This window comes from Trachypithecus francoisi, unplaced genomic scaffold (genome assembly GCF_009764315.1).
Source record: "Trachypithecus francoisi isolate TF-2019V2 unplaced genomic scaffold, Tfra_2.0 Lachesis_group20, whole genome shotgun sequence".
Lineage (NCBI taxonomy): Eukaryota > Metazoa > Chordata > Mammalia > Primates > Cercopithecidae > Trachypithecus > Trachypithecus francoisi.
In genome coordinates, this window is record NW_022681466.1 from 48,869,316 (window position 1) to 48,882,377 (window position 13,062).

At 39.2% G+C, this 13,062-nt stretch overlaps 1 protein-coding gene across 2 annotated transcripts in view; it reads left to right on the top strand.

The window, feature by feature from the left end:
- Positions 1–13,062, top strand: part of MYO1D (myosin ID) — a 378,217-nt gene that overhangs the window by 141,717 nt on the left and 223,438 nt on the right. For both annotated transcript variants that reach the window (XM_033184221.1, XM_033184222.1), the window contains exon 15: positions 8,555–8,721. In XM_033184221.1, coding sequence (XP_033040112.1) covers positions 8,555–8,721 — 167 coding nt within the window. The remainder of the gene's footprint in view (positions 1–8,554; positions 8,722–13,062) is intronic.

The following is a 13,062-nucleotide window of genomic DNA, read 5'->3' on the forward strand; positions in this document are numbered from 1 at the left end:
ATCACTATTAACTTTTGCAATTTAACCTTTATAAGACATTCTGAATTTGCCAAATTTAGGATTTCTTAGGCTGAGTCAGTCTGGATATTTATAAATGAGAGAGGAGGCAGCATTTATAAATTGAGACAGAATGCTGATTAAATATAGAGAAAGTATTCCCACTAGATTCCTTATCCAAAGACTTTCATATTACTAAACAGGATGAAAGGGCTTCCCCCCATTTCTTAGTTGGTTGCCAGTGTCTCATCCAATGTTGCCACTTCCTGTGCATAGTCACTCAGTACTGGTAATATTCCTTTCAGCTGTTTTCTGGTTAGTAAAGTTAGTTATATTAATACTTCTCATATGATGCCTTATGTTAAGATTGCCTTGCCCACATGATTTTATACATTATTCAGTCCAAAATATTTTCTAAATCACATTGTAATTTCCTTTTTGACCTAAGGGTTAGTTGTTTAGAAGTATTTTTCTTAATTTTCAAACACACAGGATTTTCTCATTATCTTTTTGCTCTTGATTTCTAGCTTAGTCTTATTTCATCAGAAGACATACTCCGTGTGATTTCAATGTTTAGAAATTTGCTAAATTTGCTTTATGTATATGTTTTGTTTGTCTTTAAAAAATTTGCGGCCGAGCGCAGTGGCTCACGCCTGTAATCGCAGTATTTTGGGAGGCCGAGGCAGGTGGATCATGAGGTCAGGAGTTCAAGACCAGCCTGGCCAACATAGTGAAACCCTGTCTATACTAAATATAAAAAAATTATCTGGGCATGGTGGTGTGCACTTGTAGTCCCAGCTATTCAGGAGGCTGAGGCAGGAAAATCATGTGAACCTGGGAGGCGGAGGTTGCAGTGAGCCAAGATCATGCCATTGCACTCCAGCCTGGGTAACAGTGCGAGACTCTGTCTCAAAAAAAAAAAAAAAAAAAAGTTGCATTCAATATTCTACACAAGTCCATTAGGTCAAGTTTGCTAATAATATTGTTCAACTTTTCTATTTTCTTCCTGACTTCTTTGTTTTGTCAACATTGAAAGATGTTTTAAACTCCACCTTGATTCTGAATTTATCTACTTGTCCTCATTGTACCTTTGATTTTTTGTGTAAATATTTAGAGAATTTGTTAGGCTCATTCAAGTTAGAACTGTTATATCTTCCTGGTGTTTGAGTCATTTATCATTATGAAACATCTCTATTTCCATATTGCTTTTTGCCTTGAAATCTACTTTGCATGAATAATATAGCTATGCCAGCTTTTCTTTTGGCTAGAGTTTGCGTGGTATATCTTTTTCATCCTTTTACTTTCAATCTTTCTACATCCTTATGTTTCAAGTATGTCTCTCATAAGTAGCATATAGTTAACTTTGATTTTTTTAATCCAGTCTGACAATTTTTATCTTTTGAATAAATCATTTAGTTCATTTACTTTTAATATAGTGTGTGTTGCATTTAAATCAGCCATCTTGTTAATGCTTCTATTTGACTCTTCTGTATTTCTTTCCTTTTTTTTTTATTTCTTTTACGTTGATTATTGTAGGAAAAAGGTAAACAAAACTTTATTCCTTCTCCTTGACAGGTTAACCTCAGTTAAATTTCTAGCTCTGTTCGTCTGGCAACCTGGTAAGACATATATCACTTAACAACATCACTTATGGTGAAAATTATCCCTGTCAGTAAATTGCATCTGTCTTGGGAGAATGATGTCTGGTGGGGATGATATACTTTGGGTTTGCCTGAGCTCAGTGACTCTTGTATTAGGCCTGTCCTTTGCTGGACCCTGGAAGCTATGTCTTCTGAGCTGTTCTAAGAGATATTTGGTCCTGTAGGGCCTGAGGCTTTTAAGCCAAGGTCACTCCCACACCTGCCGAATGTGGATCTCATCTCCTTACACCTAAGCTGTCACTTGATTGCTGTGTGGACTGCCCCAAGGACACTGACGCTACCTGCTAGCAAACTGTGTTCTTGGCCTTTTGAAGAGATTGGTGCCAAAGGAGACCTATGAGTGTTTTGAGTTAAAATGTTTAGTTAGACCTAAGAACGTACTCTTTCCCCTCCCCTGGTGTTACAATTATTTTTTATCATTTCATTTATTCTCTTTATTATTTTGGAGGATTTACGTCTTAAATGCTGTTACAGTGGTTACTTGACTTATTGCGATATCATTCTTGAATTTAAAAATCTAGTATTATTTGGTACTTTTACCTCCTTCGTAGAAAATGCAAGGCCAATTTAATTCCATTTACCTTCCTCCTAACTTGTATGCTATTTTGATCATGTATTTTAATTATATACCAAAATAACATGCATATACATTTTTAAAGCCAGTAAGACATTATATATCTATTTAGATATAATAATATATTTATATTAGATATAGATAGTATATCTGTATTATCTATATATTATCTGTATCTAATTTTATTATCTATATTTAATATCTATATCTATTATAGATATTAGATGATATAGATATATCTAAATAGATTTATATTTAGATATAAATAGATATATCTATTTAGATTATAATTTACATATATTGTATCTGTTTATTCAGTCGTTTATCTATTTTTCTCTTCCTATTTTTTTTTTTACTGTCTTTTGGTTTTATTTTGCCAAGTTACTCATGAAAAGCATGACTCTTTTTCTCTTTTTTCTTTTTCTTTCTTTCTTTTTTTTTTTTTTTTTGAGACAAAGTCTCATTCTGTCACCCAGACTTGAGTGCATTGGCATGATCTCAGCTCACTGCAACCTCCACCTCCTGGGTTCAAGCAATTCTCGTGCCTCAGCCTCCCAAGTAGCGGGATTACAGGTGCCCACCACCACACCTGGTTAATTTTTGTATTTTTTGGTAGAAATGGGGTTTTACCATGTTGGCCAGGCTGGTCTCAAACCCCTGACCTCAACTTATCTACCCACCTTGGCCTCCCAGAGTGCTGGGATTATAGGCGTGAGCCACTGCACCCAGCCCCTATATTGTTGACCTTCCATCTGGGATCATTTTTTTCTGCCTTAACCTCACTCTATTATGTTTGAAATCTGAGGGTGACAAATGTAGTTTTTGTTTACCAAAAAATATTTCTGTATGGTTTTCATTCTTGAAGAATATTTTTCCTCAGTGTAAAATTCTCTGTTAACAGTGTCTTTTGGCACTTCAAAGATAATGTTCCTTTGTCTTCTGGATTTCATAGTTTCTTACGAGAAGTTAGCTCTCAGTCTTTTTGTTGCTCCTTAAGGTAATCTTTTTTTTTCCTCTGGCTGCTTCGATTTTCAAAAGTTTCACTATGATGTGCTTAAGTGTAGATTTTTAAAAAAATATGCTGTAGTGGCCGGGCGCGGTGGCTCAAGCCTGTAATCCCAGCACTTTGGGAGGCCGAGACGGGTGGATCACGAGGTCAGGAGATCGAGACCATCCTGGCTAACACGGTGAAACCCCATCTCTACTAAAAATACAAAAAAAAAACTAGCCAGGCGAGATGGCGGCGCCTGTAGTCCCAGCTACTCGGGAGGCTGAGGCAGGAGAATGGCGTGAACCCGGGAGGCGGAGCTTGCAGTGAGCTGAGATCTGGCCACTGCACTCCAGCCTGGGTGACAGAGCGAGACTCCATCTCAAAAAAAAAAAAAAATATGCTGTAGTTTGTAGAATCTCTTCAATTTGTAGCTTGACTTTTTTTTATCCGTTTTAGCAAGTTCTTTTCAAATATTTCTTCTGTCCCTTCTGTCTCCTCTCCTTTAGAACTCCATCTCACTGTATCTTCTATACCTCTTAGCCTCCCATCTTTGTTTTCCATCTTTTTGTCTATCCCTGCTTCATTCCAGAAAATTTCTTCTCACCTAACTTCTGATACATTCATTTTTTTTTTTCTTCACCTATTTCTTTTTTTTTTTGTCCTTCAAGATGGAGTCTCACTCTGTTGCCCCAGCTGGAGTGCAGTGGCACGATCTCAGCTCACTGCAGCCTCCGCCTCCCAGGTTCAAGACATTCTCCTACTTCAGCATCCTGAGTAAACTGGAATTACAGGAGCACGCCACCATGCCCAGCTAATGTTTTGTATTTTTAGTAGAGATGGGGTTTCACCATGTTGGCCAGGCCGGTCTCAAACTCCTAACCTCAAGTAATCCACCTGCCTTGGCCTCCTAAAAGGCTGGGATTACAGGCATGAGCCACCACGACTGGCCTTCTTCATCTACTTCTAATCTACTCTTCTACTGATCCACTGAGTTCTTAATTTCCTTTATTATATTTTTCAGTTCTAGGTTTCCATTTGGCTTGGTTCTTTTTCATAGTTTCTGGTTCTATACAAAATTCTCATTATTGTCTTTTGTCACCTTGAACATGGTAAGCATAGTTATTTTAATATCTCTATCTGATAACTCCAATGTCTGGATACCTGCAGGTCTGTTTATTTTTTATTTTGTTTTGCTGTTTCTAATTCCAATTTACTTGGCTACTTATATGTCTGGTTACTTTTTATTTTGTTCCAAATATTGTATTTGCAAAATCATCTGTAGAAATAATTGGAGGCCCAAGTTTATGTGATTTTTTTCTTCAGGGAAGAGTTAATTTTGCTTCTTTTAGTTACCTAAGAACAATAGTATTCCAAATCAACTATTCCAATTTCAAGGACTCAGGTGATTCAAAGCTGAATTATGGTCCCTGTAAAGGACTGCCTCCTTCTAATTCATCCTTATTCCTGTTGGTGGGATCCTAACCCAAAGTAAGAGGGGTTTACTTATGTCCCCTCCTTTTCAGGCCTTATTCGCTAATCTTTGTCCCACTAGGCCCATGAAGCTGCTGATGATCCCATCACTACTCAGATCCCATCTGCCTTCTCTGGAATTGGCAAATTTCCCCAGGAAAAAAAAGGCAGCCTCAAATCTGGGTTCTCCTCCACGATTTTCTTCCTCTCCTGTATTCTGACCCAGTAAATTCTCCACTGTCTTGTTAGACCTCACATGTCTTCAAGCAAACGTTCTGTTTATTTTGTTTAGCTATTCTAGTTAACCCTCAGCATGGGTGTCAGTTTAAATTACCTAGTCTGTCATTACTCAAAGAAAGCCCTAGTATCTTCATTTCATAAATTAGCTAATTAGTTCCAGAGAGAATTTACAGCCAAGACTCAAGTGTTCTGGTTTTGTACAATGCTTATTCTGTTACACTAGTACCAAACATGCAGGTAAATCTGGGAGCATTTTGGCATTTACTGTGCTCAGTGCCACTTTTCTTGGTTTATTCACCAAGAAGTAAAGGCACTCTATTCCAGCAAACTAATAGAAAATCCTTAAGTAAACAGTGCCTCCTCCCGACTTCCCCATCCTATTAAGTTTTTAAAAACACTTAACTATGAGCCATTTTTTTTTTTTTTTTTTTTTTTGAGATGGAGTCTCGCTCTATCGCCCAGGCTGGAGTGCAGTGGCCGGATCTCAGCTCACTGCAAGCTCCGCCTCCCGGGTTTACGCCATTCTCCTGCCTCAGCCTCCCGAGTAGCTGGGACTACAGGCGCCCGCCACCTCGCCCGGCTCGTTTTTTGTATTTTTTAGTAGAGACGGGGTTTCACGGTGTTAGCCAGGATGGTCTCGATCTCCTGACCTCGCGATCCACCCGTCTCGGCCTCCCAAAGTGCTGGGATTACAGGCTTGAGCCACCGCGCCCGGCCCTATGAGCCATTTTTTAAAGTGAGCTACAGTTTGTCCCCCAATATAGATGTTCCGCTTGAAAATCAGTACAGATTTAGTGAACATTTGATCACCCATCACTATTTTTTAAAGTAGGATTCTGCTTGTGCTTTATAATAAAATATTGATCCTCAGCTTAAATATACCAAAATTTAGTATCTAATGAAAGGGTTGGTATTCCAAAATAGGGAAGAAGTGTAAGTTATCTATCAATCCATAACAAATCACTCTAAAATATAGTGCTTAAAATAATGGTTCTTTGTCATGAATCAGGGGTTGACTGGGCAGTTCTGTTGGGCTCACCAAGCAGTTGCAGTCAGCTGGGGCTAGATAGGCTAAGATGAGCTCACTCAAATCGTGTGCCTGGATGCCTGGGCATCTTTTGTCATGTAGTCTTTAATCCTGGGTTTCTTCATGTGGTAGAAGTGGTCCAAGAGGGCAGAACCTCTCAAGGATGGGTTTCTAGAAGTAACCCAGTGTTGCTTCTTCTACATTCTACTGGTTAAAGCATGTCACAGGCCAAGCCAGATTCGAGAAGTGGTGTAGAGACTCCACCTCTTACTGGGAGGTGGTGCAAGATATTGAGGTCATGTTTTTCATTCTGCTACAGATGACAAGATGAAAAAGGGCAGGTGTACTAGACAGAATAATGGCCTCTGCATTGCAACAGCAACTCTGACATCAGCTAAGTGTGCTACAATTCAATTCAGTTCTGACACTAACTACCCAGAGTTAGCATTAATCTGAAAAATGAAAAGACAGGGTCTCCAACAAGACTCTCCTTTACTTCGGACACTAGCTGCAAGTGAGGTCCACAGAACACCTGCCCTTATATATGACTTGGGTATAAATTTGAGGATTCCCTTGACCCCCCTCTTCAGGTTTGATAATTCACTAGAATGATTCATAGAACCTGGGTCCAAGCACAGGAGCTTCTATCCCCCTGGAATCAGGGTGCTCCCCTCTCTGAGTACATCCATGTGTTCACCAACCAAGAAGCTCTTCTGAGACTCAGCGTCCTGAGGTTTTGTTGTTTTTTTTTGTTTTGTTTTATCAGTGTTTCATCACAAAGGCATGATTGACTACATCTTTGATCACGTGATTAAGCCTAGTCTTTAGTCCCCCTAACCTGCCCAGAGGTCAGGCAACTGTAAGTTCCAGCACATGAAGGAGTTTTCTGGTGACCAGCTCCCATCCTGAAGCTATCTAGAGGCCCAGCTATGAGTCACCTCATTAGCATAACTACGACACTCCTATCACTGAAAAAATTTCACAAGTTTTTGAAGCTCTATGCCAGAAACCAGGAACAAAGGCTAGATAGATAATATTTTTTATTGTTATTATTACTATACCATAGTCATCCCAGATGTCCACATCCTAATCCCCAGAACCTACGAACATGATACGTGCTGTAGCAAGGTGGAATTAAGGTTGCAGATGGAGATAAGGCTGCTAATAAATGGGCCTGAAGATAACAGCTTATCCTCCATTACCCAAGTGGCCCCAGTGCTGTCATGAGTCCTTCAGTGAGAAGGAGGGAAGCAGAAAAGTCAGAACGAGGAGGTGACATCTATAAAAGACTCAACTGGCCATTGCTGGCTTTGAAGATGGAAGGGGGCCACCAGCCAAGGAATGTGGGCAGCCTCCAGAAGCTGGAAAATAGAAGAAAATGGGTTTTCTTCTGGATCTCCCAAAAACACCAACCCTGCTGACACATTGACTTTTGGCTCAGTTAAACCTATTTCAGACTTCTGACTTCCAGAAATGTGAGATAATAAAACTGTGTTGTTTTAATCCACTATATTTATGATAATCTGCTACAGCAGCAATAGGAAACTAATACAGCAGGGCCTAGAAAAAGGCAAAAAATGGCATTACCTTTCACCATGTGGGACAGCATGATAAATGTACTATCGGAGTTTCTTTTTTTAGGTATTGGAAACTGTTATTCTGTTCAAAATGCAACTAAATTTACATCCTTCAAATCTCTCCTGCTTAAATAATTTACTACCCCTTTCTACTTCTAGCCCTCAGCAGAGCTCAAAACTGCCTAATTTAACTACAGAGGATTCTGTATTTTAAAGTGCATCTGTGTGTCTGATAGATAACAGATTCAGAGAAGAAAAAGAAATTCTTTACACTTATAGGATATGTTTGACCTAATTGATTCATCCAGTGATAATTTATTCATTATCTTCAGTGTACCAGGATCTATGCCAAGCATAGTTTTATATTTAAAAGGGGTTATGATCTAATATGTGGTATAAAGCTTCATTGGCACAGAGGGAAGGATTGCTAGCTGAGCTCCTTCATAGAATCACTGGTGCCTATAGGTGGTTTTGGAACTTCTCTACTTACCCATGAAGTTTAATCTCTTTTCCAAAAATACAAACTAATGCAATAATATTAATACTGATGGCTGACACTTAAGGAGCACTTACTATATACCAGAGCTGTGCCTATCATTCCTTAACATAATATTAACATTAACAAAGCATGTCTTTTTACATTCTCCATCCATTTTCATCGTTAGCTGCTGCCTTTTTCTATTGAATTACTCCTTCAGCTGCTTTAACCTTGTTTTCATAAACACACAGAAACTCGATCTTTACATCTCTGTTATTTACTTCCTAGTTTTATCCCTTTTCTACTATTCCTAATAAAGCCTAAAACATAATTAAACAAACATTTAGCTGAATGCACGAGAACTTCTAACCTTGAAATGAAGGAGAAAGGAAGAATAACTACTTTATTCACAAGTGTATGCCTGAGAAATTAGAGGCACTGAGCTTAACTTGACACAATTAACACTAATTACATGTTAGTGTTCCTAGTTGGAGAATTTTCGCCAGTGAAATTTACCATTTGCTGATTTGTTTCTTTAGGAACCATATTACGTTCGTTGCATCAAACCCAATGACAAGAAATCTCCACAGATATTTGATGACGAACGCTGCCGGCACCAAGTAGAATATCTTGGACTACTGGAAAATGTGAGAGTGCGTCGGGCAGGATTTGCCTTCCGCCAGACATATGAGAAGTTTCTTCACAGGTGAGAATAGACTCATCATAGAGGCCTAGTTCACTGAGAATAACGGAGTCCTCCCCATACAACAGTGCATCAGTCAGCACCATATTAGGCAATCTATAAATATTTGTTCGGTGAACAAAAGAGCTGAGGAAATTACAAATATGAAAGACTTTCCCAGTTTCAACATGAGTCCCTGAGTTCATGGTTTATGGACCATGAAAAAGTTTCAGCCTTTGGGGAAGAAATGCGGGCATCATAGCATAGCAGAAAGAACACTGATCTGAAGTCACATGGTGGGTGGAATTCTTATTGTGCCACTTACTTGCTGCTTGAGCGTGAGCCAGTTTAACTGCTTTGACCTTGTTTTTGCATCTGTAAAATAAGTAAAATAACATTTCATGGACTGTTATGAGAAATTAACCTAAGTAAAAAGCCTAGATTCCTAGGACATCATAGCTATTTAATCAACGCTGCCTATCATTACTGGTGTTGGTAATTATCATAATAATAAAATATTAAGGAGTTAAGCATGGAGGGCCTGAAATCAGTCTGCTTGGTTTGAGTCCTGGCTCTGTCATTTTTCAGTTGTGTGACCTTGGACAAATTACATACCCTTTTCATGCCTGTTTCCTCATGTGTAAAATGGGGATAGTAATAATAACGACCTTGAAGCTAGAGGGTTAAATAAGAAAATACATACAAAGCACTTGGAGTAGTAGTACTTCCATATAGTAATCACTCAATAAGTATAATATATTGTTGCTATTGTTAATTTATTGTTGATAATGTTGCTTAATGATACCATGTCATATAAAAAAATAATGATAATGATAATTGATAACTTGGAATCACAAGAATGCTTTAAATTCCATCTATTTGTTTTAAAACATTTATTGAACATTTTCTATAATCTCGACTGTAGATTTCCCCCAAAAAACAAATAAATATGTACATAAAATATAAACCAGAAAAATGCGGAAAATTCAAGTACTTTAGATTAGTGGGTCAAAAGAGTCTCTAAGGAGCTGACAATGACAGGAAGCAGCCAGCCATACAAAGATCAGAGCAAAGAGAAGGTGGGACAGAGGGAACAGCCAGGGAAAAGGCTCTGTTGCGGTAGTAAGTGAGGCATTTTAGATGCCAAATGTAGTCCACTGTGGTTGGAGGATACTGACAGGACATTTGTGTGAGATGAGATGAGAGAGGTGGACAAGAGCCAAATCGTGTCGAACTTTGTAATCAGACTAAACTATTTAGGTTTTGGTTAGGTGTGATTTAAAAAAGAAAGAAAGCCATTGGTGGAGTTTAAGCATGGAGTTACACAACCTTATGAATGTCTTAAAGGAATCACTGTGGCTGCTGTGTGAATAGAAGGCAAGGAGATGTTGGCCGGGCTCAGTGGCTCACGTCTGTAAGCTCAACACTTTGGGAGGCTGCGGCGGGCAGATCACGAGGTCAGGAGATCTAGACCATCCAGGCTAACACGGTGAAACCCCGTCTCTACTAAAAATAAAAGAATTAGCCAGGCGTGGTTGTGGGCGCCTGTAGTCCCAGCTACTCAGGAGGCTGAGGCAGGAGAATGGCGTGAACCTGGGAGGCGGAGCTTGCAGTGAGCCGAGATGTCACTGCACTCCAGTCTGGGAGACAGAGCAAGACTCCATCTCAAAAAAAAAAAAAAAAGGAAGGCAAGAAGATGTTTAGGGATGCTATTGCAGGAGTCCGGGAGGCAGGGCTTGATGATGGTGCCTTCAGTAAGGGACTATTGTAGATACAAGAGCATTGGACAGATTTGGGATATGTTTGAGGGATAAAGTTGACAAGACTCGCTCATGGATTGGATATGATGAAACAGGAATAAAGAGGAATGAAGGATGAAAATTAGATTTTGGCTTGAGCATCTAGGTAAGCGCAGTACCATTTGCTGAGATAAAATTGGGTAAAATAATTTTGAGGAAGAGGATGTGGAACAGGAGTAACAATGGAATCAAGATTATTCTCTTGACTGTGTTAACTTTGAAACATCTCTATGTTCACTTTTTTTTTTTTTTTTTTTTGAGACAAAGTCTCGCTGTCACCCAGGCTGGAGTACAGTGGCCGGATCTCAGCTCACTGCAAGCTCCGCCTCCCGGGTTCACACCATTCTCCTGCCTCAGCCTCCCGAGTAGCTGGGACTACAGGCGCCAGCCACCATGCCCGGCTAATTTTTTTGTATTTTTAGTAGAGACAGGGTTTCACTGTGTTAGCCAGGATGGTCTCAATCTCCCAACCTCGTGATCCGCCCGCCTCGGCCTCCCAAAGTGCTGGGATTATAGGCGTGAGCCACCACACCCAGCCTATGTTCACTTTGAAATCCTACTAAATATCTAGGCAGAAATATTAAGCCATTAGACTTTCATACCTGGAGTTCTGGAAAGAAGTTTAGGCTGCAGATAAGAGATTTTGGAATCACTGGTAACATAGATTACATAGAAAGTCTTGGGACTGTATAGTGAAGAGGAGGAAGTCCATGACAGTGTTTAGATTTGTGGTCTGGCATGAAAGAACCAGCAAAGATAAGAGAAGCAGCAACCAATGAGGTAGAAGAAAAACCAGAAGAGGATTATGTCACAGAAGCCAAGAGAAGATGGCTTTTTTTTTTTTTTTTTTTTGACAGCGTCTTGCTGTGTCACCTGGGCTGGAGTGCAGTGGCACCATCTTACCTCACTGCAGCTCCACCTCCCAGGTTCAAGCAATTCTCCCACCCCCGCCTCCCAAGTAGCTAGGGTTACAGGGGCACATCACCAAGCCCAGCTAATTTTTTTTCATTTTTAATAGAGCCAGAGTTTCACCACGTTGGCAAGGCTGGTCTCGACCTCCTGACCTCAGATGATCCAACCGCCTCAGCCTCCCAAAGTGCTGGGATTATAGGCATGAGCCACCATGCCCAGCCAGAAGATGACATTTTAAGAAGAAAAGTGTAGCAACTTTATGCTGCCCTTTACATGAAGTTCAAGAGCAGGCAAAACTAATTTATGGTGATAGAAATCAGAATAGTGGTTAGCTATGTGTTGGTATGACCTCTGTCTGCGGACTGGAAAGCAGAACGGGGGAACTCTCTGAGGTGATATATCTTGACTGGGGTGTCTGTTTCATGAGTATACACATTCGTCAAAACTTATTGAATTATATACTTAAGTGTGTGTATTTTAGTACATGTAAATTTGATCACAATTTTTTAAATGTTTTTAAAAAACTGAACTTTTTCGAAAAGTGAATTAGTGGGCCAGAGGATCAAGCTGAAGTCTTGTTGCGGATCTCATCACAAAGAAAAAAAAAGATGGGAAGTATTCAGGAAAGGTCTAGCCACATGTAAGGTTGATCCAGGAGCAGCAAAACCCATGTAACAGAAGGACTAGAGGAAAGAACACCAAGAATAGGGGAGAGGCACTATTCAAACAGTGGCCAGGGATTTGCCTGAACTGAAAAAAGACGAATCTTCAGATTAAAAGGATACACTGATTGTCAAGCATAAGAATTTTTTTAAAACTTAAAAATACATTTGTTCACTTTTAGAATGTTAAAGAAAAATATTTATAGCTCCCAAGAGAAAAAGACAAACTGCCTATGGGGAGTGAGAATCACGCTGACATCTGGCTCCTCATGAACATTTGATCAAATAGACGAAGGAGCAAAATGCTTTCACAGTGCAGGGAAAGGGCCTTCATGTCTAGAATTGTGTTCTGTGTCAAAATACCATTCAAGAGTGTGATTAAAATAAATAGCATTTTCTGGCATACCTAGTTTGAGAAAGTTTATTATTCATAGACCCTCTGAAAAATGTCCTAGAGGATGTACTTCAGCAAAAAGAAAGATGAATGCAGAAAGGAAACATGTGGCAGGATATATGCAAAAAAGCAACATTGAGCAAAGAAATCTGTAAAACTTTTTGTTAAATCTAAACAAGTAGTGATTGTAAAGGTAGGAAAGTAGTCTTTAGTAATAATCTGGAACTAAAATTAAAATGGGAGTGAGAAGTAGAGATAATTAAAGATTTTGTCCTGTTTATGGAAAGGATATAGACTGTGATTAACTAGACAGGAAAAAAAATTATGTGTTGAAATTTTCAAGTGAGTTATAATAATAGTTGTGAATATTTTAAAATGTTTACTGGATGTACTAGATACTGTTTTAAACGTTTCACATGTAGTAAGTCACTGAAACTGACAACCACGTGAGGAGTATACATTATCCCCATTTTATGTGGCTCATCCAGTGACGATGAGAGAAAAGGTAATATTTTCTACAGTGAATTTTTCCTTTTAGATTTTGCAGATTTTTGCAAGTAGTTTAGGTTTGAACCTAAATTTTTGCTTGTGACTTTTC